The sequence below is a fragment of the Odontesthes bonariensis genome, chromosome 8, assembly GCF_027942865.1.
Source record: "Odontesthes bonariensis isolate fOdoBon6 chromosome 8, fOdoBon6.hap1, whole genome shotgun sequence".
NCBI classification, from domain to species: Eukaryota; Metazoa; Chordata; class Actinopteri; order Atheriniformes; family Atherinopsidae; genus Odontesthes; species Odontesthes bonariensis.
The window spans coordinates 27877338-27903799 of NC_134513.1; the positions used below are offsets into that span (position 1 = coordinate 27877338).

At 41.4% G+C, this 26462-nt stretch overlaps 10 non-coding genes and 1 gene segment (V, D, J or C); 10 read left to right on the plus strand and 1 right to left on the minus strand.

Moving 5' to 3' along the window:
* Window positions 1-5692: 5692 nt before the first annotated feature.
* trnay-gua (transfer RNA tyrosine (anticodon GUA)) lies at window positions 5693-5781 on the plus strand. The gene is given in 2 exon segments: window positions 5693-5729; window positions 5746-5781. It is a non-coding gene; the product is annotated as a tRNA-Tyr (tRNA).
* A 114-nt stretch (window positions 5782-5895) lies between these two features.
* trnar-acg (transfer RNA arginine (anticodon ACG)) lies at window positions 5896-5968 on the plus strand. The gene has a single exon. It is a non-coding gene; the product is annotated as a tRNA-Arg (tRNA).
* Window positions 5969-6284: 316 nt separating this feature from the next.
* Window positions 6285-6356, plus strand: trnah-gug (transfer RNA histidin (anticodon GUG)). Its single transcript has one exon. It is a non-coding gene; the product is annotated as a tRNA-His (tRNA).
* Window positions 6357-7065: 709 nt separating this feature from the next.
* Window positions 7066-7154, plus strand: trnay-gua (transfer RNA tyrosine (anticodon GUA)). Its single transcript is given in 2 exon segments — window positions 7066-7102; window positions 7119-7154. It is a non-coding gene; the product is annotated as a tRNA-Tyr (tRNA).
* Window positions 7155-7268: 114 nt separating this feature from the next.
* On the plus strand, window positions 7269-7341 carry trnar-acg (transfer RNA arginine (anticodon ACG)). The gene has a single exon. It is a non-coding gene; the product is annotated as a tRNA-Arg (tRNA).
* A 7425-nt stretch (window positions 7342-14766) lies between these two features.
* Window positions 14767-14877, plus strand: trnal-caa (transfer RNA leucine (anticodon CAA)). Its single transcript has 2 exons — window positions 14767-14804; window positions 14832-14877. It is a non-coding gene; the product is annotated as a tRNA-Leu (tRNA).
* Window positions 14878-15593: 716 nt separating this feature from the next.
* trnak-cuu (transfer RNA lysine (anticodon CUU)) lies at window positions 15594-15666 on the plus strand. Its single transcript has one exon. It is a non-coding gene; the product is annotated as a tRNA-Lys (tRNA).
* Window positions 15667-16195: 529 nt separating this feature from the next.
* trnal-caa (transfer RNA leucine (anticodon CAA)) lies at window positions 16196-16306 on the plus strand. The gene is made up of 2 exons: window positions 16196-16233; window positions 16261-16306. It is a non-coding gene; the product is annotated as a tRNA-Leu (tRNA).
* Window positions 16307-17021: 715 nt separating this feature from the next.
* On the plus strand, window positions 17022-17094 carry trnak-cuu (transfer RNA lysine (anticodon CUU)). Its single transcript has one exon. It is a non-coding gene; the product is annotated as a tRNA-Lys (tRNA).
* A 529-nt stretch (window positions 17095-17623) lies between these two features.
* trnal-caa (transfer RNA leucine (anticodon CAA)) lies at window positions 17624-17734 on the plus strand. The gene is made up of 2 exons: window positions 17624-17661; window positions 17689-17734. It is a non-coding gene; the product is annotated as a tRNA-Leu (tRNA).
* Window positions 17735-18335: 601 nt separating this feature from the next.
* LOC142385860 (Ig kappa-b4 chain C region-like) lies at window positions 18336-19504 on the minus strand. The segment is given in 2 exon segments: window positions 18336-18737; window positions 19422-19504. A coding segment is annotated over 1 exon segment (252 nt).
* Window positions 19505-26462: the final 6958 nt, after the last annotated feature.

Below are 26462 nucleotides of genomic sequence, written 5' to 3' on the forward strand. Positions count from 1 at the left end.
AGAGGATCAACATCTCTGGAGTCATTTCACTGCCATTTGAACAGCTTTATTCCTGGTAAGTCCCTCTCTACATGATTACACCTTTTTTTTTTTTTTTTTATTACTTTGTTTATTGGTATAGTTGTACAACATATACAATTTCATCATCAACAAAATATATATATAATTATTTTTATTATTATTATTATTTATTTATTTTTTTTTAATTATTTTTCTTTTTTTTTTTTTCTCCCCTTTCCTCTTTCTCCAGTTCACAGTGTATGTCCATACACGACTACAGTTATTTTCCCTTATTTCAACATACCACCATATAAACTCTTTTTTTTTTTTTTTTTTTTTTCCACAAAGATACACAAATGACACTAGACAGTTGACGCATAGACAAACACATAAGCATACAAAAAATGGGGCAGAGAGAGAAAGAAAAAGTAAGAGATATATAGAGAGAAGGGGGGGGGGGGACATGACATAAATAAAAAAAAAAAAAAAAAAAAATTTAGTGGCGTTCCCGTATGTGTGTATGTGTATAGTGTAGGTGTTGTATTGAATAATATGTATGTGCCAGTATAATGAGTTGGTGTGGAAGGGTATACCTAAACTTTGTGGACATCTTCATAAAAGATTTGGTAGCTTATATTATTGTTCCGTTTTCAAAATATAAGCGCATTTTATTGCACATATTGTCTGGATACATTTCCTTCCATTTTTCTGAGCAATTTCTACAAATTAATATATTTTTTTCCATTTCCAGAACACTTTCTATTGTTTTATACCATAGCTGAACCTCTGGTTGTTTACTTTGTTTCCATAGTCTTGTAATTTGCTTTAGTGCAGTAAGTCTTAGGAGATGAAAAAAATTTCGGTATATTCTTTTTATCTTATTTGGTAAGTCGATGCCTAGTATGTTTACTGATGTTAAAGGTTGTTTAAGATCAAAAATATATGTAATAGCTCGCCTTACCTCCTCCCAAAATGATTTTATTAAAGAGCATGTAAGGAGTATATGTGTATGCGTACCTTCTTCTCCACATCCTCGCCAACAATTTATGTCAGCTCCTGAGAAATGAGCACATTGTTTAGGCACCATAAAAAATCTTTGATTAATTTTCCAGCCAAACTCCTTCCAGCATTTTGACTGAGTTGTTTTGAAATTATCTTTCCATGACTCTCTCCAGGAACTATCTGTAATATTTATAAGTAATTCATTCTCCCATTTTTCTTTTGCATTGTACTTTATTTTTGTCATTCTTTGTATTATTTTGTAGGCCTTCGCTAGACCACCTCCCTTTCTGCTTTTGTTTCTATTTTCTAATAAAAAAATTAAAACATCATTTGTTTCCTTTTCAGCCTTTTGTTGAATATAGCTCCTAACCTGTAGATATTTGAAAAAGTGTTTTTGTGGTAAAGCATATTTCTCTGCAAGAGTTTGAAATTAAACTACTAGGTTTTTATCAAAAACTTGTGCAAAAACGGTCAATCCTGTGTTTGCCCAAGCGTCTAAAATGCTATCATCTTTTTGTGCTTTAAAATCTGGGTCATATCTCATTTTTCTGTGATTACACCTTTTAGCTGGATTTGATATCAAAACTGGATTAACAAGCAATTTTTCTAAGGCATAAATATGTTGTTTTGTTTTTTTTGCTTGTTTTTTTTCAGGAACCAGTGCAAATCTGCTGAATTTCCAGCTCTATCTCCTGGAAGGCCTTAACAGGTGGAATCAGCTTTCTCCACCCAACCTGCTCCCTCCACCCAGCCTGCTCCCTCCACCCAGCCTGCTCTCTCCACCCAGCCTGCTTTCTCCACCCAACCTGCTCCCTCCACCCAGCCTGCTTTCTCCACCCAGCCTGCTCCCTCCACCCAGCCTGCTCTCTCCACTCAAGCCTGCTTTCTCCACCCAGCCTGCTTTCTCCACCCAGCCTGCTCCCTCCACCCAACCTGCTCCCTCCACCCAGCCTGCTCCCTCCACCCAGCCTGCTCCCTCCACCCAGCCTGCTTTCTCCACCCAGCCTACTCCCTCCACCCAGCCTGCTCCCTCCACCCAGCCTGCTTTCTCCACCCAGCCTGCTTTCTCCACCCAACCTGCTCCCTCCACCCAGCCTGCTTTCTCCACCCAACCTGCTCCCTCCACCCAGCCTGCTTTCTCCACCCAGCCTACTCCCTCCACCCAGCCTGCTTTCTCCACTCAGCCTGCTTTCTCCACCCATTCTGCTCCCTCCACCCAGCCTGCTCCCTCCACAAACCTGCTCCCTCCACCCAGCCTGTCATAGCTGGCCGTATGTCTGAGGTGTGAAATATATAGTAAACTGTAGAATAGTAGATAGATAAAAGAAAACTTGAACAAAATGTCCTTTAACTAATATCTGTTCTGTTGGTTGTGTTGTCTTAGGGTTTAGATGAGGCAGGCGTACCAGGCCTGGACAAAGTGGACAGCTTGGCTGAGTATCTGGTGGAGCTGAGGAACAAAACCTCTGTGACGCTGAGCAACCAGGAGGTCAGTAACGTGTTGTTGCTTGCTGCATACATGCACTATGCACACTCCTCAGCTCACTGGAACATTGCTGTGTCCTCATGTACAATTGTGTTATTTCCCTGTGTAGGTGAGCAGCATTGTTGCTCTGTGGCAGAGCCTGCTGGACTTTGACAAGCAGAGGGTGGTATTTGCTGCAAGGCACCAGGACAAGCTGAACACTGGGAGGTTTAGGTCCCCCAAAAAGAGGCAGGAATTTACCCCTGGGGTGGAAAGTATGAAGCGTCATGCCTTAACAACCACAGCCCCATCTGCCCAATGGCCAGACTGCTGCCGCCTAGTGGAGCCCATCTTTGTTCGCCTCTGCAGGATCCATCGTAGTCCAAAAAAAAGAGGGACAGGCACATTCTCAAGATGGGATCTGATCCTTCAGGACTACAGAAAGATCAGGCAGCTCATTTTAGCAAACGGAGCTATCATGCAGCAGACTACCTTGCAGCTGGTGGATGTGAGCTATACCACCCTGGTTCAGTGGCATAATCAAAGGGTGAAAAGGCAGGAAACGGCTGTGGTGCAACAAGGGCTAAACCTTCCTAGCCGGTTTTCTGTAGCTGCTGACCCACTTCTCCCCGCCAATATACGTCCCCATTATGCCATACCACATTCAGAACCAAAAAAATATTTACAGTTTACCACCTAACACAAATTAAAAAGAAAGCTGCAATTTACAGATGATACAAATCCACCAGGACAGCAGCAGCTTCTCCCTGCTCCACCCAAAAGGCCTCAGGTAATGACAATTGCTCCAGTGGCCTCACAGGTTCATGTTATCCCCACTACTCTACAGACACAGAGTTTTTGAACGTTCTCTGCCACTCCTCCACATGCTCCTGCTCTGGCTCCTGTTTTGGTCCCTCCTCTGGCCCCTGCTCCGGCTCCCATAGCAGGCTCCACTCACCCTAATAGAGCACCCCGAAAACTGACCCGCAAAGTTTTGCACAACACGTGCAAAAAATGCGGGCAGTTCAGAATTGCTGAAACATGACACAGCCAATATAGAGGGTAAATTGGCAAAAGTCCCTCTGGTGAAACTCTAACTAAAGAGCAGTGGCTGGAAGAAATTAAAAAGAAGACACAAGTGTACTCATTTATACTTTTTGAGCATTTACAAACTTTTTTTGTTGTATATACTTTATATTGTGGTACAGTCTTTCCACCTCCGTTGGCATTACTGGGCGCTTCGAACAAGTGCACCACCATTTGTCGGCGGTCACCCTGTGTCTCACAGCTGCAGCTGTGGCTCCAACTTCAGCTGGGACCACTTCTCTGTCCCTCCTCTCTCTCTCTGCCCGTTCTAACTCCATCTGGGGAAGTTCGGCATCTGTATATTCTGGTTCATAAAGATATCTCTTTAGCTCTGTGGTAAAAGGGATGTCTTCATCATCAGTGTCGTAGTCAGACATGATTACGCTAACTTTCCGAGCAGTAAACACCGTGAAACAGGCGCAGCTGTTGGCAGCGCGCATTGATACTGCAACCTAGTGCCAAGCCATTGTGAGGTGTAACTTTTTCGCAATATACGATTTTGTGATAGAAATGTTTTACTCTTTTGAATACATATTCTTTTGAGAAGAAAAACGCTTTATATGTGAAGCCCCAGCCAACTAGCCGGACTACTTACTTCACCCCCAAAACGAGGCTGTAACTCAGCTCACAGGACGCAGCGGGGCGTAAGAAAATGTTCATAAATAATATTTCTAGTATGGGATGTTGTACAGCTTCATGTCAAAAGAGGCGAACTATCCCTTTAAGCCTGGTTACATGCATTCATACAGGATTCATGAAAAGAATGTTGGTGCTGCTCCCTTCGATAGCTCAGTTGGTAGAGCGGAGGACTGTAGGTGCCCAACAACAGTTATCCTGAGGTCGCTGGTTCAATTCCGGCTCGAAGAATGTGCCAAGCTTTTGTATACAGAGGCTCTTTTGGCCAAGCTTTTGGAATATGCTGTTTTACGAAAGACTGTTCCACTCTCTATCGGATTTGCTAAGGGCTTGTGGTGCAATGGATAATGCGTCTGACTACGGATCAGAAGTTTCTAGGTTCAGCTCCTGGCAAGCTTGGCACGCTGGTTTTAGTCTCTCACTTCTCCCACTGCTATAGAACAGGATCGCTTTAAACCTTCTACTCCCTGGGTATCCCAGCTCACTTACGCCCCAAAGATACCTCACAGTGTGTCGTCTTGCAACACATGTGGCTGACCCCACACCGTAAGGAAAGCTCGTCTTCCTCTTTATCTCTGCTGTCAATGATTTTACTCCAAACACAAAAAAAAACATGCCTGCCAGCCACATGCCGCAGAGCTACATATGCAATCCTTGGGATACGAAGGTGTTTCGGATCACATCAAAGCCACACACGACAAAAACCCACAACCGGCCGTGATCGTATAGTGGTTAGTACTCTGCGTTGTAGTCGCAGCATCCCCGGTTCGAATCCGGGTCACGGCAACCCCCCGACCGAATTTGTTTGCATCGCTGAAAAAAGATCCCACTTTCAACTTAGATTTCTTAAACTTTAAAAAAAAAAGAATTTGTCTACAGGCCTCTGTCCCGTATCAAAGGTCTGAAAGAATCAAACAGCACAAATGCAGAAGGTCTGCCCATTTAAAGAGCATAAAAGGGGTCAAAGTATCAAACAGGCCCCAATGAGAAATAGTGCCTTTTTAATGAGTCGCCAAGGCCGCATATGTTCTGTGTTTTTGAGCTCTTCTAAAGGGAGGGTTTTCACACACCGCCACACCCAAAGTATAAACATCCTAACAACAGAAGATGAAAATCATGTGCCAAATGAATGGATGGATATACCTGACAAAAAAGAACCAAAACAAAAAGGCTGGACTTTTGCGCTGGACAATGTGAGGGTATATTGAGGATCAACATCTGTGTTGTACGATGTGGAGACTTTCCCAGATAGATGCCAGATATCTTTTTGTAACGACTAAATGCATGATAGAAACTGGGGCTGATTTGATCTGAAACGCATCTGAAACTGATGGTTTCTCATCACTTTTTGTGTTTATTTAACTGATGAACAGGCCCAAAACCCTGGCTCCCTTCCATAACTCATTTGGTACAGCAGAGAACTGCAGGTGTCCCATGATATGCAGCTTAAGCCTGGTTACATGCATTCATACAGGATTCATGAAAAGGATGTTGGCTTTGCTCCCTTCGATAGCTCAGTTGGTAGAGCGGAGGACTGTAGGTGCCCAACAACAGTTATCCTTAGGTCGCTGGTTCAATTCCGGCTCGAAGGATGTGCCAAGATTTTGTATACAGAGGCTCTTTTGGCCAACTCCGTCAATCCTTTCAAAGCTTTTGGAATATGCTGTTTTACGAAAGACTGTTCCACTCTCTATCAGATTTGCTAAGGGCTAGTGGCGCAATGGATAACGCGTCTGACTACGGCTCAGAAGATTCTAGGTTCAACTCCTGGCTAGCTCGGCATGCTGGTTTTAGTCTCTCACTTCTCCCACTGCTATAGAACAGGATCGCTTTAAACCTTCTACTCCCTGGGTATCCCAGCTCACTTAGGCCCCAAAGATACCTCACAGTGTGTCGTCTTGCAACACATGTGGCTGACCCCACACCGTAAGGAAAGCTCGTCTTCCTCTTTATCTCTGCTGTCAATGATTTTGCTCCAAACACAAAAAAAAACCATGCCTGCCAGCCACATGCCGCAGAGCTACATATGCTATCCTTGGGATACCAAGGTGTTTCGGATCACATCAAAGCCACACACGACAACAACCCACAACCGGCCGTGATAGTATAGTGGTTAGTACTCTGCGTTGTGGTCGCAGCAACCCAGGTTCGAATCCAGGTCACGGCAACCCCCCGACAGGATTTGTTTGCATCGCTGAAAAAAGATCCCACTTACATTTCTTAAACTTTAAAAAAAATAATTTTGTCTACAGGCCTCTGTCCCGTATCAAAGGTCTGAAAGAATCAAACAGCACAAATGCAGAAGGTCTGCCCATTTAAAGAGCATAAAAGGGGTCAAAGTATCAAACAGGCCCCAATGAGAAATAGTGCCTTTTTAATGAGTCGCCAAGGCCGCATATGTTCTGTGTTTTTGAGCTCTTCTAAAGGGAGGGTTTTCACACACCGCCACACCCAAAGTATAAACATCCTAACAACAGAAGATGAAAATCGTGTGCCAAATGAATGGATGGATATACCTGACAAAAAAGAACCAAAACAAAAAGGCTGGACTTTTGCGCTGGACAATGTGAGGGTATATTGAGGATCAACATCTGTGTTGGACGATGTGGAGACTTTCCCAGATAGATGCCAGATATCTTTTTGTAACGACTAAATGCATGATAGAAACTGAGGCTGATTTGATCTGAAACGCATCTGAAACTGATGGTTTCTCATCACTTTTTGTGTTTATTTAACTGATAAACAGGCCAAAGCCCCTGGCTCCCTTCCATAACTCATTTGGTACAGCAGAGAACTGCAGGTGTCCCATGATATGCATCTTAAGCCTGGTTACATGCATTCATACAGGATTCATGAAAAGGATGTGGGCTTTGCTCCCTTCGATAGCTCAGTTGGTAGAGCGGAGGACTGTAGGTGCCCAACAACAGTTATCCTTAGGTTGCTGGTTCAATTCCGGCTCGAAGGATGTGCCAAGCTTTTGTATACAGAGGCTCTTTTGGCCAACTCCGTCAATCCTTTCAAAGCTTTTGGAATATGCTGTTTTACGAAAGACTGTTCCACTCTCTATAGCACTTGCCAAGGGCTAGTGGCGCAATGGATAATGCGTCTGACTACGGATCAGAAGATTCTAGGTTCAACTCCTGGCTAGCTCGGCACGCTGGTTTTAGTCTCTCACTTCTCCCACTGCTATAGAACAGGATTGATTTAAACCTTCTACTCCCTGGGTATCCCAGCTCACTTACGCCCCAAAGATACCTCACAGTGTGTCGTCTTGCAACACATGTGGCTGACCCCACACCGTAAGGAAAGCTCGTCTTCCTCTTTATCTCTGCTGTCAATGATTTTGCTCCAAACACAAAAAAAAAACATGCCTGCCAGCCACATGCCGCAGAGCTACATATGCTATCCTTGGGATACGAAGGTGTTTCGGATCACATCAAAGCCACACACGACAAAAACCCACAACCGGCCGTGATCGTATAGTGGTTAGTACTCTGCGTTGTGGTCGCAGCAACCCCGGTTCAAATCTGGGTCACTGCAACCCCCGATCTAATTTGTTTGCATCGCTGAAAAAAGATCCCACTTTCAACTTAGATTTCTTAAACTTTAAAAAAAATAATTTTGTCTACAGGCCTCTGTCCCGTATCAAAGGTCTGAAAGAATCAAACAGCACAAATGCAGAAGGTCTGCCCATTTAAAGAGCATAAAAGGGGTCAAAGTATCAAACAGGCCCCAATGAGAAATAGTGCCTTTTTAATGAGTCGCCAAGGCCGCATATGTTCTGTGTTTTTTAGCTCTTCTAAAGGGAGGGTTTTCACACACCGCCACACCCAAAGTATAAATATCCTAACAACAGAAGATGAAAATCATGTGCCAAAAGAATGGATGGATAGACCTGACAAAAAAGAACCAAAACAAAAAGGCTGGACTTTTGCGCTGGACAATGTGAGGGTACATTGAGGATCAACATCTGTGTTGGACGATGTGGAGACTTTCCCAGATAGATGCCAGATATGTTTTTGTAACGACTAAATGCATGATAGAAACTGAGGCTGATTTGATCTGAAACGCATCTGAAACTGATGGTTTCTCATCACTTTTTGTGTTTATTTAACTGATAAACAGGCCCAAGCCCCTGGCTCCCTTCCATAACTCATTTGGTACAGCAGAGAACTGCAGGTGTCCCATGATACGCATCTTAAGCCTGGTTACATGCATTCATACAGGATTAATGAAAAGGATGTGGGCTTTGCTCCCTTCGATAGCTCAGTTGGTAGAGCGGAGGACTGTAGGTGCCCGACAACAGTTATCCTTAAGGCCGGCGCACACCTTCACGATTCGTGTACGATTTTGTCGGCCCGATGACTTCGCATGGGAATTGTAAAGGTGTGCGGTAGCAGCCGACAAACGATTTTGTCGTTTGTCGTTTCATCGGATCAAATCAAACATGTTTGATATTTCCATACGAATTTTCCTTGTTCCGAATACAATCGTATGTGTGTGCGGTCTCTGTTCCGATGTCATCGTGCAGGATTATTTAAACAGCCAATGGGAATAGCGCACTTAGTCACGTTGGACGACTACGACACAAATATGGCTGCCTCCAGTTTGAAAGTCACGTGATTTGTGGCTTCCTATTTTGGTCATGTGATAACATTCGGTCAAAAAACTCGTAGGTTCGCAAGTGTGTGCGGTGGACGTGCGAGCGTGTCAAATACGGTCCGAATTGTTATGCCGATCACCCGACAAACGATGCAACGATGACATCGTAAAGGTGTGCAGATTGCTCCTGCTGGACCCATTCCCTCTCCACCACTTGCTCGTAAGCCCTATGTCCGCACTGTGGAGAACAACAAGTGTAGTCTGTGCCACCAGCCCCGCAACAAAGATACTGGCCACAGCCAGTATTATGGCCACATTTACTGCCCACAGACAGCTGTTGTGCCACTTGACCAGTGGATGGAGGAGATGAAGAGGAAGAGGGCAGAAAAAAAAATGTACTCATTCTTTTCATTGACTGTTATTGTGTGTGTGTGTGTGTGTGTGTGTGTGTGTGTGTGTGTGTGTGTGTGTGTGTGTGTGTGTGTGTGTGTGTGTGTGTGTGTGTGTGTGTGTGTATGTATGTATGTGTGAGAGAGTGCCAAAAGTTCTGTTCTGTTCGGTTCTGTTTCAGTGAGACAGGAGGGACTTAACATACTTTATAACAGAATCCTCTTGAATAACAGGACAGTGAGTGTCATCCACTGAATGTGATTGTGAAAACCAAAGCCAGAATCATTTACATTTATTCACAAAACACAACACTCTTTGCTGCTCAATTTGGAATTTGTTTCAATCATTTGTGCTGCACAGATGCAGTCTCTCAAATAATTGAGATTACAATAAAGAAGGAGGGGAAACATGATAGGGAGTTATTTACATTTACAGTTGTAGACTGTTAATACTGTTTTAACTTTAAATGTAGCATATGGAAATTTGAGTTAATAATTTTAATATTGTATCATATTCATTTCATCATATTAAATGCATTCATGTGCGTAATTGCATAATCACAGGGTTATTACTTTGGTGATTTGTATGGAAAAAGAGTTCCTGTGTTAAAATGACTACATTACCCAAAATACATTGCGAGACGAGAGCGCAAGCTAAGATGCAAGTGATATGTATCCCGCAAGAGACATGACTATTAAAGTGATGATAAACCTTGCAATAAGTGCAGAACTGTGTGTAAACAATGTTGAGAAGATAGAAGAGTAGATAAAAAGTATATAAAGTGTACGTTCTCCTCCTTTTCTTTCTCTCTCTTTCCCCCCTTTTTCCTCTCTTGTTTTTTCTTTCCCCTCGCCGGGTAGTCCCTTTTGCCCCATTTTTGGCCAAATGGATAAGGCACTGGCCTCCTAAGCCAGGGATTGTGGGTTCAAGTCCCATCTGAGGTGTGTAGTAGTGATGTGTCGGTCGCGAACAATCCGGCTCTAAGAGCTGACTCTTTGAAGTGAACGACAGGAACCGTTTTTTTTTCTTCAGTATCTCGCTGTCTCTCTGCCTCCCTGTCGTTGCGCTTGTGCTCTGGAAGTGCCACAGAGCCGACAGTTTTTTTCCCCACATCGGTTTTTTTGTCCTTCGGTACCTTGCAGATGGAGGTGTTCTCCATCTCTAGGCCTATTAGTTAAAAACTGGTGTTGTTCACATGGTCTTTTTTTATCCTTCATAGTTTTATACTATAATTTAATAGAACTGTATTTGATATTTGTATTGTGGCACCTTTTTTGTCATGAAGCTGCTTTGATACTTTTTCATATTGTGGTGGGTGTTTGTATTTTATCTGTTTAATTTATTTTAAGTTATTTTTGTGGAAGTGGTGCTATTTTGTGATAATTTAATTGGTTATAATAAAACTTTTATTTATAAAGCATTGTTATGCAGCATTTTTACTCATCATAAGTGCTTAACAATGTCAATAATGAAACAAAATGTTATAAAATTAGGTTTAAGCTATTAATAATTAATAATGTAAAAATATATATGGGGAGCCGTTTGGGAGCCGAAAGAGTCGGCTCTCCACAGTAAGAAGAGCCATTAGAGCCGCATCTCGAAAAAGAGCCGAAAATCCCATCTAAGGTGTGTAGCAGAGTGGCGCAGCGGAAGCGTGCTGGGCCCATAACCCAGAGGTCAATGGACCAAAACCATCCTCTGCTATGTATACATTTTCAAATCAAACTCGACATCTCTCATTAAAAAACCTGGAAAAGATGATGTAACACTCAGCAACATCACAGTTGACACTTGACCAACTCTGAAAACCTTTCTACACACTCTTAATTAAAACTAGTTTGGTGTGCTCACGAGTGTTCTCCAATGTCCACTTTTCTGATATAAGTAAAAAATAAGAATTATTGTTGTCAAAAGACTGAAATCTTTCACTTTTGTTAAATGGATTAGAGGATCGTTTACCCGATCTCTTTAAGTTGTGTTTTTTATTTTGAATAGTCACGTGGATAAGGCACTGGCCTCCTGAAGCTGGGCATGCACTGTGCTATTTTTGGCCCGATGTCGACAAGACTTTCACTCGTGCGACTATTTTGGAGATCGGACCAAGTTTTGGCTCAATCGTGCGTCTCGCATCGTGTAGTATACATGGGGTAACGACAAACAATTAAGCCCTCCCGACCACCTCCCGATCGTTCGGATGAAAATCAAACTTGTTTGAAATCCTGGTCGCCGCTCGTGAGGCTCTCGCACAGTTGAAGCAGTTGCACGTGGCGATTGACCTCATCTTGTCACACTACGCAGAGCCAAGCAGAATGTCCAGCAAAGAGGTGTTCTTTTGCTGGGGAGAGGCCGAGTGCTCCTGCTCAATCGTTTCCAGTTGTTGCTTGGCTCTTTTGATATAAATTATCAGAGCCTGAATTTGTACTTGTACCTTCAAAGCATCCTCGGGTGACAGGAACTTCATCCTACGAAAGCGGGGGTCAAGGGCAGCAGCAATGATGGCCACATTTTGTCCATTCTCTTTGAAGCAGACTCAGACTCCCACCTTGCCTTCATCTCTTGGTCTGCAGCAATCTGAAAAGAGTTCACAGAAGCAGACTTGTATGTGGTTTTCTTTGTAGACTTATGGAGACCCTTCAGCAGTGGAGGTAAAACAGATATTGTGACATAGGACTCTCCACTGAGAAAAACAGTGGCCTGTTCGAAAGGCTTGAGGACCTGCTCCAGTTCCTCTAGTAAGATCCACTGATCATTCCTCAAATCCATGTATTGCTTCCCACGCTGTGTAACGTCTGGGTCAGAAAGTGTTGCGACCATCGGCCACCGTTGTTCCAAAAGGCGACTCACCATGTAGTATGAGCTGTTCCATCTTACAGACACATCCTGGAGCAGGGTATGCTCAGATGTACCCCACTGTTTTTGTTTCTGTTTCAGCCTGCTGCTAGCTTTTCTTGAAATGCTTCACAAGAGACCATGCAGCCCCGAGTGTCCTGTCGATCATGGGGTTGTTCTTCAAGGCATGATTTACCACCAACTGAAGCGTATGGCCGGCACAACGATGTGATGCTACCCCATGTTTCTCCTCTAGGATGCGAAGAGCTGCAACAACATTTGCTGCGTTATCATGTACAATCGCCAGTACATCATCTCGAAGGGAGAAATCAAATTTATCTGCCACCATCTCAACCCAAGAGGCAATATTTTCAGCAGTGTGGCGCTCCTCAAGCGGCATTGTAGTTAAGCTAAACGAGGTCAGCTCCTAATTTTCATTAATGAAATGACAGGTGACACCTAAATATGCCTCAGTGGCCAGAATGGTCCAAGCATCAGTTGTTAGGGATAGTTTGGAAATTTGGCTATTTTTCTAGTTCACTTTTCACTTTGTCCATGGTAACCATATACTTCTTCTCCATTAAGTCAGTGAAGTGGCGCCTGGATGGAAGGGTGTATCCTGAGTGGAAAGTGTTTATCATTTCATGGAAGCCTTCACCTTCAACAATCGCAAGGGGCCTCATGTCCTTCACAATCATAGAAACGATCCTGTTTGTGTACACACTAGCCTCCTGGGGTGTGCAAGGTGCCTGGTTCTTTTTATGAAAAAAGTCCGCCACACTGCTTTGCTTACTCCTGTAAAGGCAAAAAACATAAAGTACATGAATATTCACAGCAGCAAATCAAAAATATAGCATCGTCCACATCATTGCTGTTATTATGATACATTTAGCTAACAGTAGGCTATACTACAGCCATCTCAGAGGCTCAACTTAAAAAAATATTTATGTAATTTAAATTGTCAACTTGTAATGCGTGTTTACTACTACTATTTGCATCACAAAATGTTGTCCAGGAAAAAGTCAGACCTCACTTCGCTTGGCGCTATTTTTGCCTCCCGTTGATATCAATGCGTCCAATGTAAAACTGTGCAGACCGAAGAGCAGACCGAGCAGTCCACTGCTTCCGAGCAGTAAACACCGTAACAGGTGCAGCTATCGCTAGGTGGCTAGGGAGATCGTGCAAAGGTCTCGCGTTGATAGCTACCAGGTATACCTTGGCATCAATGATGGGCATGACCCGCCCTACGGTGTCTTTGATTGACGTATCCTGATACTCCTCGCAAATCAACGCTCTCAGGGATAAAAACAAACTTTTAACTTCCTGGGTAAAATGGGTTCGAGTGGCCATTTGCTTTCCACAGCGTGGTAAACCGAGGGTCGAACTGGCTTCTGTTACTTTCGACATGCCGAAAAGAAAAGTCGTGGGACCTAACACAACAGAAAGAGACTGGCTGCGGAGAAACGTTCCTACACAGACTTTGACGAGATGGAAAAAAATGTATATGCACGCTCTCTGCAGCTCATAAGTGACGTTAAGGTTACAGTTACAGTTAGTGCAGTTCCAACAAGCAAGTATTTTGAGCAGAAAAGGAAATATTTGTCCAAATTACTACTTTAACATTATTCTAATGTAATCTGCTGATCTTTTGCAAAATTAAAAATATTTCTACAACAAGAATGAAATGAATATGATTGTATATAATTGCTCCTAAAATGTACACATACAATATTTTGCAAAAATGCTTGACTTAGCAAAAAACAAAAAAAACCAGTATATTATCATTACGAGTTGAAAACCTGCTTTTACTCAACTCGTGCTTTTCCCTGTAAATTCACTGTCTAATCAAATCAAGTATTTTCTACAATGTTTGCAACAGTTTAGTTTAACTGATAATTGTCCAACTTATATAAGTTTGATATTACACTTTCCTACTAAGGGTATTGTATGCAACATTACTGTCTATATTGTTCTTATAAATACCCAAGTCATACAAGTTTCATTTTGTTCAGATTTACTAAGGATCTTATATCTGGTTTCACAGTTGTATGCTTTACATACAAGTTTCAGGCAAAGGACATACAAATTGTGTAAGATTTATCTATATCTTTTCCATATGGGTATAACACTGTCGACATGTTGATGTATATTTCTTTTTTTATATAATTACCCAAAATATGTTTAAAACGTTATAATTTATGTGTGTGCCCCATATTTGTCATGTGGGAGAGTTCTCCTTTGTCCTTGTACCTGTGGGGCTCTTTGAGTGCAGCACCTCCCTTTATGAGCCACCCCTCGCCCTAACCTCTCCCCTTTTGCCAACTGCACTTGATGGGAAAGGTGAGCTTTGTGGCTCTGTGTGCTAGCTGCATATACAAGCTATTTATTGCTAGCTTAAAAACTCATTGTTTGTCATTTCTTTTATGATTTAATTGTACAGACGCTGTATCGGGGCACACCTCTCATTGCATATCTGTGTGTGCCGTACATGTTTCCAGAGTTTCCAGAAAATAAATGAAGATCGCCTCCAATGAAAACTTCGGGTCCTGTGTCCGTGTGGTAATCAGTCAAAAATAATCACAACGCAGGGTGCAGATAAACACCACCGGTTACATAGGTGCTAAAAATGTAGCTGCTACCAGCTGTTACTACCTCATGGAAAACCCTAAAACCTGAGTCGAATATAGTCAAGTAGAGTAGCGTTTTGCATTTTGGTTCACGTTTGTCATATTTTACACGGTCAGGGAAGTAGTGGTGTCAGGATGGCCGAGCGGTCTAAGGCGCCAGACTCAAGGCTTCATTCCTTCCTTAGGACAGGGACTTCTGGTCTCCAAAAGGAGGCGTGGGTTCAAATCCTGCTCCTGACACTAATTTCTTGCTTGAATCTTACTTGCTTATTAGAAGACCATGAAGAAAGCCATGTCAGGCCATGGGGAAAAAGGGCATTTATCTCTGAAGACGGGCCTTCAGTTCCTCCCATTAACATACACAATTCTAATGTGCGATGAGGCAGTTCTCCTGCTACATTAAGCTCTTTTCCACTCGTACTTACTCACAACCACCTCAATGTGGGTGGGGTCGTTATAGCAAGGAGGTCCAAAAGTCCTGTGATGTCACTTTTATTGGACAAAACATGACACAACAATTTAGGACATCAAGGCGAAGGTATACCTGCTACTTGGTCTGTGTCTTTGCATCTAGTAATCCACCTCGTTGATGATCACAGAATACATCAAATCCAACTGTTGCTGTTGCCGGGTTCTTGTTAAGGAGTGGCTTTCATGACTCATCCAGTGACATCACTCCCTGGCCAATCAGTTGCCTGCAGTGTGTAAATGTCACATTTTCGGCTGGACTCAACTCGACCCCGACCGAGTAGGTGCTAAAAATGTACCACCTTGTGCCAGGTGGTATTACCTCAAGGAAAATCCTAACAGCTGAGTGGGATCCAGTCGAGTGGAGTAGGTAGAGGTTGAAAAGGGAGGAATGTGTTCCGATGTCATTTGAAATCTCTGAAAGTTGACTTTGGCTTGTTTTATCTCTTCTTTTTTTTTCGGAAGGCATGTTTTATAACATGTGAATAGCCCAGCTAGCTCAGTCGGTAGAGCATGAGACTCTTAATCTCAGGGTCGTGGGTTCGAGCCCCACGTTGGGCGTAGCAGTATTAATAATCAACAAAAGTTTGATCCAGCACTTAAAGTCAAAGTTCAGCTCTGTTACCACCATCACAGCGTCCTCAGTGGCGCCTCTTTGAATGATCACAAACCTCCTGAAATGCACAATATGAATCAAAAACATTCAAACTTGCGCAAGAGCATTACGTTTACCTTTCTTTGGGCTCATGTCATTTCTGTATTCCCTTTTTGCTCAAGTATGATCATTCACTTTAAAACAAAAGAAGGAAAATCTGAATAACAACCCATGGCCTCTGGCCCTCTCTTATTTTCATTACTCATCCAGTGACATCACTCCCTGGCCAATCAGTGGCCTGCAATCTGTAGACGTCACATTTTCGGCTGGACTCAACTCGAATCCCTGCTGTGTAGGTGCTAAAAATGTAGCTGCTACCAGCTGTTACTACCTCAAGGAAAACCCTAAAACCTGAGTCGAATATAGTCAAGTAGAGTAGCGTTTTGCATTTTGGTTCACGTTTATCATATTTTACACAGTCAGGGAAGTAATGGTGTCAGGATGGCCGAGTGGTCTAAGGCGCCAGACTCAAGGCTTCATTCCTTCCTTAGCACAGGGACTTCTGGTCTCCAAAAGGAGGCGTGGGTTCAAATCCCACTCCTGACACTAATTTCTTGCTTGAATCTTACTTGCTTATTAGAAGACCGTGAAGAAAGCCATGTCAGGCCATGGTGAAAAAGGGAATTTATCTCTGAAGACGGGCCTTCAGTTCCTCCCATTAACATACACAATTCTGCTGTGCGAGGAGGCAGTTCTCCTGCTACATTAAGCTCTTTTCCACTCGTACTTACTCAAACCACCTCAATGTGGGCGGGGTTCTTATAGCAAGGAGGTCCAAAAGTCCTGTGATGTCAGTTTTATGTGACACAAACATGACACAAGTATTTGGGACATCAAGGCAAAGGTATACAAGCTACTTGGTGTATGTCTTTGCGTCTAGCAATCCACCTCGTTGATGATCACAGAATACATCAAATCCAACTGTTGCTGTTGCCGGGTTCTTGTTAAGGAGTGGCTTTCAGGACTCATCCAGTGACATCATTCCCTGGCCAATCAGTTGCCTGCAGTCTGTAAATGTCACATTTTCGGCTGGACTCAACTCGACCCCGACCGAGTAGGTGCTAAAAATGTACCACCTTGTGCCAGGTGGTATTACCTCTTGGAAAACCCTAACAGCTGAGTGGGATCCAGTCGAGTGGAATAGGTAGAGGTTGAAAAGGGAGGAATGTGTTCCGATGTCATTTGAAATCTCTGAAAGTTGACTTTGGCTTGTTTTATCTCTTCTTTTTTTTCGGAAGGCATGTTTTATAACATGTGAATGGCCCGGCTAGCTCAGTCGGTAGAGCATGAGACTCTTAATCTCAGGGTCGTGGGTTCGAGCCCCACGTTGGGCGTAGCAGTTTTAATAATCAACAGATGTTTGATCCAGCACTTAAAGTCAAAGTTCAGCTCTGTTACCACCATCACAGCGTCCTCAGTGGTGCCTCTTTGAATGATCACAAACCTCCTGTAATGCACAATATGAATAAAAAACATTCAAACTTGCACAAGAGCATTACGTTTACCTTTCTTTGGGCTCATGTCATTTCTGTATTCCCTTTTTGCTCAAGTATGATCATTCACTTTAAAACAAAAGAAGGAAAATCTGAATAACAACCCATGGCCTCTGGCCCTCTCTTGCTTTCATTACTCATCCAGTGACATCACTCCCTGGCCAATCAGTGGCCTGCAGTCTGTAGACGTCACATTTTCGGCTGGACTCAACTCGAATCCCTGCCGTGTAGGTGCTAAAAATGTAGCTGCTACCAGCTGTTACTACCTCATGGAAAACCCTAAAACCTGAGTCGAATATAGTCAAGTGGAGTAGCGTTTTGCATTTTGGTTCACGTTTGTCATATTTTACACAGTCAGGGAAGTAGTGGTGTCAGGATGGCCGAGTGGTCTAAGGCGCCAGACTCAAGGCTTCATTCCTTCCTTAGCACAGGGACTTCTGGTCTCCAAAAGGAGGCGTGGGTTCAAATCCCACTCCTGACACTAATTTCTTTCTTAAATCTTACTTGCTTATTAGAAGACCATGAAGAAAGCCATGTCAGGCCATGGTGAAAAAAGGCATTTATCTCTGAAGACCTTCAGTTCCTCCCATTAATAAAAATATTATACATTGGAAGTTTAAAAATGTTAATTTCACATTTTAGAGTGAAATCATCATCAAAATAATTTTTAGGTAAAACTTCAGACATGAAATGTTGGACATGGATCTGTTTCAAGACCTGATATACAGTAAGTGAGAGTCATTGTTAGTGTCAATGTTAATTAAAGTTTGACTATATTTGGGCCTCAGTCTCCATCCTGGTCTGTTAGATGGTGCTGAGACAGGTTTGTTTTACCGGACTGATGATGTGTTGCTGGAACAGTAATCCTGCCCTGTAGATATTTCCTAACAACCAAAGAAAATTAGATATAACAATCTCTATCAAAGTAGTGTGATATTTAGAGCCTCCTTTTGGACTCAGATAATCTATCTAACTTATTTTAGTGCTGTAAGGTTCAAATGTCATGAAAAAGAAGTAAAAATACAAGTTTGATTTGTTTTTATTATTTCAAACGAACAGAAGCAAGAAACACCTTTAAGATGAAATCAGTAAGACTTTTAAAGCAAAAAGACTGAGAGCAGGAACAGAACAGAACCAGTTTCAGAGTCCCAGTGAGTCAGGTCAGGACTGGGAACACTGGTCTGTCCTCAGTGTCTCTGAGACTGGAGTCTGGCAGCCCTGGATGGCCTCACAGGTCACAGAGCTGGCCTTCTCCCACAGGTCTGCAGGGAGCCTCAGGGTGCTGCTCCAGCTGTAGAGGCCGTCCTTCTGCAGCACAAAGCGGCTCGTGCTCTGATCCAAGCTGCTGCTGCTGCCGTCCACCTTCCAGGACAGACTCCAGTCTGAGGGGAAGCCCTTGTTGGCCAGACACATGAGGGTGGCCTTGCCCTTCTGCAGCCCCTCTGTGGAGGGGGGGAACACCGTCAGGGTGGGACGGGTATCACCTAGGAAACACCAGTCAGATCAGAGGACAGCAACCATAAAACTGTCAATCAAACAGCAGACAGTTGGACACCTTTAGTGTGAGAGAGTTGACTTTCCACTTGTAGAAGTTTCTGTCACATGTCATTTCTGCTCCATCAGTCACTGACTAACACATTGTTTCACTTCCCTTTAAGAAACCTCTCAGCAGAGACAGAAAATCATCTCATAGTTTTACCAGAAATATCTGAAACTGTACGGGATGTAAAACAAACACATGTGACATTATAAGTTTTACTTCAACATTCTCAAAGGTTAAAATATACATCAGTTAAAAGAATTTTCTGAAGACCAGTTCTAACATTAAATGTTCTTCAGATGGAGCGAAGTCATTATTTAAAAAAACACTGCAAATTATTTCAAATTAAATTTCACACATGGCATTATTCTAATAGAGAATTTAAGATTTAAACCACTCATTGGTCAAATTTAGTCTTTGGACTTTAAAGCTTCTAAAATACAGTTTGACATAAACATAGAAAAATATCATCAAAGCTGATCTACCGACTTCCACAAAGATAAGTAAAACTATGAATCCTGAAATAGTTTAAAATGATGAATAAACATATTTTACTCAGTTTAAGATATTCAAATAATTCCTCAAATATAAAATATTGTATTTCTCCATAAAAACAATATAAACTTACTTCCAACTTCCAGTCTGGTTCCTCCACCAAAAGTCCACCACAGTGATACAAACTCATTGAGCCGCCGTACAAAAACCTCTGACTGCACAGAGACACGGCTCACGGCTTTCTGACTCTGAGACAAACTAACTCACCAAACCTTTTTTTCATTTCTGAACATTTTCCTCTCATCAAACTCTATCGTATTAAAACTGAAAATAACACAGAGCAACAAATCAGATTTCTACATGTGGATTAATATTTTTACATATCACTCAGAAGTGTAAAAATATTCCTTGAGTTATGAAAAAAGACTTATTCATTGCTGTCCTGCTAAACATTTTTTACAGAAGTGAGACATTCTGATCACATTAATTAACAAATAAAAAAGATACTGATACTGATAAATATTTTGAATCAGTAGCACATTAAAGCTATTGATCCACTGATGAGACCAGACATACCCTAACTCAGTCATTATATAAATGAATAATTATTCTATCAACCCTAAATTATATTCTCTCCTACAAAATAAGGATGAAATCCCAGAGCGGGATGTTTCAAACAGGATTAAAGCTAAAGTGTCTAAAGACTCAAGAGACTCACTCCAGAACAAGAAATCTTTCCACACAGCAAAGTGTTTTCTCTATAAAGAAACATCACTATATTTTCAGTGCTTCCAGAACATTATATTCTTATGGTTGTCTGAATAAAGTTTAACATACTTACATTTTGTCTCGTGTGAAAATTCCACAGATATAACAGCACATCTTTTACATGTTCAGAAATGTTTTTATGGAGGTGGGAAGAGGTGTAGGGTGGCGTTATTGTCCAAGTGCTTTTCACCTTTCAACTTTGCTCAGTGTTGCAGTATGTTTGGGTGAGATGTGAATAAAAACATGGTTATATTTTGACATCATGCATTGTAAAAAAACCAAAAAAAATTAAACCATTATGATGTTTTTGATATGAGGTCAAATGTATCCGTTGTGTGTTGACTGGGCCCTAAAAGCACAAACCCCATAAGTTAGCTACTTTATCCAATCCAGGGTCTCAGGTGGCTGGAGCCAATCCCAGCTGTCATTGGTTGATAGGCAGGGTGCACCTTGGACAGGTCCATCACTCTATTTGTCCATTAGTCCATTACACTTGACTTATAAACACGTAATTTATCTATTTATATTAATCATCATCAGAGAGTTCCAACTCCCTGTTGGAGTCAGTCAGAGCATTTCCATAGAGAGCCACTTTGCATCAGCAGCACCATGCTCCAGTGCTCTGGGAGACTTTATAGTCCTGAGAGTTGAACACTGGATGACTGACAGCTGACCTTCATGACACCAGAAGCCACAGAAATCCTCCTCATCAGAAACATGACTTTGATCTGCGTCCTCATCTGGACTCTCCTCTGCTGCTGCTTCACAGGTAAAGTCCAGAGAATCAAACTCCTCTCCTCTATGAACATCCGTCCCTCTGAAATGAAGCCGACAAAAGCATGAAGCTGCTTTATGTTTTTGTCTCTGTATCCTCAGAGTCCAGAGGTCAGGTCACAGTGACTCAGGCTGGAGCAGTGAGCTCTGCTGTGGGAGGCTCCGTCACCATCGCATGTAAAACCAGTCACAATGTTCGTGACTCCAACCATTTAGCCTGGTACCAACAGAGAGATGGAGAAACTCTCAAACTGCTCATTTATGCTGTTAGCAGCAGAGCATCAGGGATTTCAGATCGTTTTACAGGCAGTGGATCAAACTCTGACTTCACTCTGACCATCAGTGGAGTTCAGGCTGAAGATGCTGCAGTTTATTACTGTCAGAGTCTCCATAACATCAACATTCAGTGGGTTCTCACACAGTGAAAAACAGTCGTACAAAAACCTCCCTCAGTCAGCCTGAACAGAAACTGAACCGACAGCTACAGAGACTGATACAGTTCACTGAGGACACACACACACAATTCTGTGAAGCAAAATAGATATTACTTAAATTATTAATCATCTATTAATATTTTATTACTTAGTTTCTTATCTGACTGATTTAAAAAACGTGGGGGAACAACATGGGAAAATCCATAAAAAAATTGTTCATGACCTCTGACCTCATCATCATCACTTACCATCATCTCAGCAATATCCATTTAGAAAACATGAATGCACTCCTCAGTTATCCCCATTTTCATAAATGAATGACTGGATGGCCCAGAAGAAAAGTCTAAATCTTCCTATTTAACAGTACATTGATTTAGATTAATACACATATGTTTAGTTACTCTGACTCTGAAACAAACAAAGTTACTCAACAAAACAACGATGAATTTACGAGTTGATTTCAAATAAAAATATATGAACATATAACACATAATAACGCTGTGTATTATTGTATTTAGCATTTACAATTCATGGCAAGATATGAAAGAGTCAGACAGTCTAATTTACTGGTAGATCTCTATTTAAATCACTTTCTAGAATAATTTAACAGTATTGCATTAAAAAGGTTCATTGATTAAAAAATGTCCTCTGTAGTTGACATTTGTGGTTATTTTATCCATTTTGTTCTGGATTTTTTTTTTTAAAAGATGGAAGGGATTCACTGACAGAGGCAGAGAGAATTTTACTGCAGATCGTTCCAGTAAACTCAGATTTTGAGTTGTCTGATGAGGAAGATGGAGAAAGGTTAGCCTAGGTTATCCAAACATTCAGATGTATTGGGCCTCACACACCAGAGTTCAAATAGTAGCAGAATCCATGACCAGAAATCTGTTCTACAAACTAAGAAATTCCATTAAGATTATCAATGAGCTTGACGTATCTGATGAGGACAAAAGCAAAGATCTCCTGTGGAAAGTCAGGCCTCTCCCAGACAAAATGAGGCAAGGATGTTTAAGTCTGCCAAGACATTTGTCCACTGATGAGCAAATGATTCCATTTACTGGTCGCTGCCCTGTTGGGCAGTATGTTAGGGGCAAACCATACCCAACTGGACTGAAAGTGTTTGTCTTCGCCACACCAACTGGTATGGTCTTAGATTTTGTGGTCTACCAAGGCAAGACCACCTTCAGAGTCACAGAGGGACAGGGCATTGGAGAACAAGCTGTCCTCCATCTGGTCCAATCCCTTCCCAAAGGAACCCACCTGTTCTTTGACAGGTTCTTTATGACCGTCAACCTCCTGGAGCGTCTGATGGCAAAGGGAGTGTCAGGAATCTGAACCCTTGTGATCAACAGAATTCCAAAGGAGTGCAATATTACAGGGGAGAAGGCATCAAAAAGAAAGGAAGAGGGGCATCTGAGATGGTGGTCAGACCAAGTCCTCCTGAACTTGCTGTCATTAAGTGGTTTGACAATAAGCCAGTGGTCCTGGCATCCTCTGCCTATGGCAGTGAGCCTGAGGACTCTGGGGATCACCGATGCGTGGCTTCAGTATGAGACTGACTGCCAGTTCTTATGTTGAAATAGATATTTTCATTGAATTTATTGATTGTCATCGTGGTTTAGGTTCACATGTATGAAATTCTAATTTATACTGTAGTGGACACGTGATATCTTTAATATTAAATTTATTATTTTGTTTTTTAAATATTTGCATTAGGTTAGCATTGGGTTAACAACTAGGAAAAATGGATAAAATTGTGATATGACGATAATTTTTTCTCCTGATAGTCAGGACTGAAACCAAAAATGATACTAAAGGAGAAAGAAGTTCCATACAAGACATGACTTGAGTTTTTTTTTTTCTTTTTTTTTTTTCATTTAGCTTTTTCAATTTTTTTTAAATGAAATCTATTACATTTTTAGAATGAAACAAGCTGTACACACAATATTTCTCGAAAAGTTAAAGTATGATAAAATAGGAATACAGGAGTTTTCAGTGAATACTTGTATGAATTGGCTGTTAATCCTTACACATGCATTTTAAAATTTGTTGAAACATTTCAAATAATAAAAAAAACACCATTTAATTTAAATGATTTATTATTTATTTCCAAATTGACAAAAAATAAATTAATAAGTAATTAGAACAGAAACATTTAAAGAAATCATTTACAGTTTCTAATCAATTTCTTAATGATAAGAAATGTTGGAGTCAGTCAGAGCATTTCCATAGAGAGCCACTTTGCATCAGCAGCACCATGCTCCAGTGCTCTGGGAGACTTTATAGTCCTGAGAGTTGAACACTGGATGACTGACAGCTGACCTTCATGACACCAGAAGCCACAGAAATCCTCCTCATCAGAAACATGACTTTGATCTGCGTCCTCATCTGGACTCTCCTCTGCTGCTGCTTCACAGGTAAAGTCCAGAGAATCAAACTCCTCTCCTCTATGAACATCCGTCCCTCTGAAATGAAGCCGACAAAAGCATGAAGCTGCTTTATGTTTTTGTCTCTGTATCCTCAGAGTCCAGAGGTCAGGTCACAGTGACTCAGCCTGGAGCAGTGAGCTCTGCTGTGGGAGGCTCCGTCACCATCGCATGTAAAACCAGTCACAATGTTTATGTTGATGGCAACGGCCATCGTTTAGCCTGGTACCAACAGAGAGATGCAGAAACTCTCAAACTGCTCATTTACTTTGCTGGCACCAGAGCATCAGGGATTTCAGATCGTTTTACAGGCAGTGGATCAAACTCTGACTTCACTCTGACCATCAGTGGAGTTCAGGCTGAAGATGCTGCAGTTTATTACTGTCAGCGTCTCCATATTATCAACAGTCAGTGGGTGTTCACACAGTGAAAAACAGTTGTACAAAAACCTCCCTCAGTCAGGCTGAACAGAAACTGAACCGACAGCTGCAGAGACTGATACAGTTCACTGAGGACACACACATTAGAGGTTATTAAACAGTTAAAGGTTAATTCATCCATCACATCAAGGCAAAATTCATATTAATCTTATTTTTCTGATAGATTTATATATAAAAGAAAAAGAGGAGTCAATGAGTGACAGTTCATGAGATATACTACTCCCATGACCTTTGACCTCAGGATAATTGTGCATCTCAACCGTCTCAACTATGTGTGTTAAAAAAAAAGTGAAAATACATTTAAAATCTAAATCCTAATTATCAGCGATCTGCACATCCTCTCAATGCCATAAGATTTTAATCACATTTATTGAGCTTAGAAAAGCTCGACATGACAATGATTTTAAACAATCGAAAGCTTTGATTCCACAAATATTTTCTGCAGACATAAATAACTATATATACATTTTTTTTGTATTATTTATGTATATATGTATAGAAAACTATTATGATAGAACACAAGCAAAGGAGCACATGAGAAGGAAACTATTTGACACAATTTCTATCTTTGTTAAATATTTTTTTAAACACCAGGTCCAAGCTGTTTTATGTCATACAGTTAAACAGAGACACTGTCTTATCACTCTGAAATAACAGTCAGTGTTTCAATGCCACCTGCTGTTATAAAACTGGTGTCCTGACCAGAGTTAAAGGCATTCACTGTGAATTTCATTCATCTATTGCCTGATTAGTACATCATCATATGACAGCAGGGATTCTTCTGATAACAAGAGGTCATATAATAATAGAAGAACATGCAATGGCAGATTCTATTTAAAAGACAAACCAAATTTTAAAAAATTACATTTAAATGTGTTTATTTTGACCTTGTAAACTGAAATTTCTGAAATCAAATGAAGTTTTGGAAATTTCAGTAAGATGAAGAAGTTCCTTAGCATTGGAAGATAGACTATATATATCATGTTCTATGATGACTGAAATGAATGAAAATTCATTATAGACTGTTTAACTGAAACCCTCTGAACAGCTTCTAAGTTGCTGTATGCTTTGATCCCAAATGTTCAGGTTTAACTTTTAAGTCAGACTGAAAGGACCCAAAATACTAAAAACACAAACCATTGTGAAAAAGATCATTTTAAGTAGAAAACTAAAAGAACATGGAGTAATAATCTCAGCAGAGAGCAGGAAACATCCTGCCATGTAGAGCACAGCTCCAGCTGACTGACTCTGTGTGTTTGCATATGTGTCCTGCCTCTCTGCTCCCAGATGTTAAGAGGTCAGTGTTGATCAGTGGCTGTCCAGAGCTTTCAGAGACACTGACACACCAGCAGCACAATGATGATGATGGCACTGACTCTGCTGCTGAGCACCCTGGGGCTCCTTGTTCAGGGTGAGAAATGAGACGCATTTACCATCATTCTCTGTTTTTAAACTTTTCTTCCAGTTAGATTTGTTGCAATAATTCATCTCCTCTTTCTCCAGGTTCATCAGCAGAAATCACCCTGACTCAGACTCCTGGATCTCAGTCTGTTGCTCTGGGACAGACTGTCTCTGTCAGATGTTAAGCCAGCACACCTATAGGTGATGACATTAACTGGTACCTTCAGAAACCTGGAGAAGCTCCTAAACTTTTGATTTATGATACTACATATCGTCAGTCTGGAATTCCAGAACGTTTTAGTGCAAACGCACAACAGACTGACTTCACTCTGACAATCCGTGGAGTTCAGCCTGAAGATGCAGGAGTTTATTACTGTCAGCAGCGTAACAGCCGCCCGTTCACACAGTGAAACAACCTCGTACAAAAACCTCAAAGCTGGAGAGGAACTGAAAGGACTCAACAGATGCTGAGAAAATAAAACCCATCAATATATGACTACAGTTTTTATCATAAGTAATATATGACAGCAACAAAACTTATTAAGACTAAGTTTGTGATTTGAATAATCAGTTTTTATATTTAAATTCATGTTTTGCTTTTGTGTTAGCCATTATCAAAGTATGAATGACTTCATCTTAACAAATAGAGATAAAAACTAATCAGTCTTTTATTGTATAGATTATTTTCTCTGAGCATCAGATATTTATCTGAGATCCACGAAGGACCAAATGTGTTGAAATGGATATCTTGGATGGGATCAGATATATCAGCATTAACTCAGAGATAAACCTCCCTAAACCTCCGTTATGCAGTCTGTTAGTTACAAATCATCTGTATCCAGGTTCTTTCACATATCTACTGGAAAGGTTTTTACTAATAGTAAATATTTTGAAACAGTTGACCAAAAACTGATTTAGTATGTTTCAA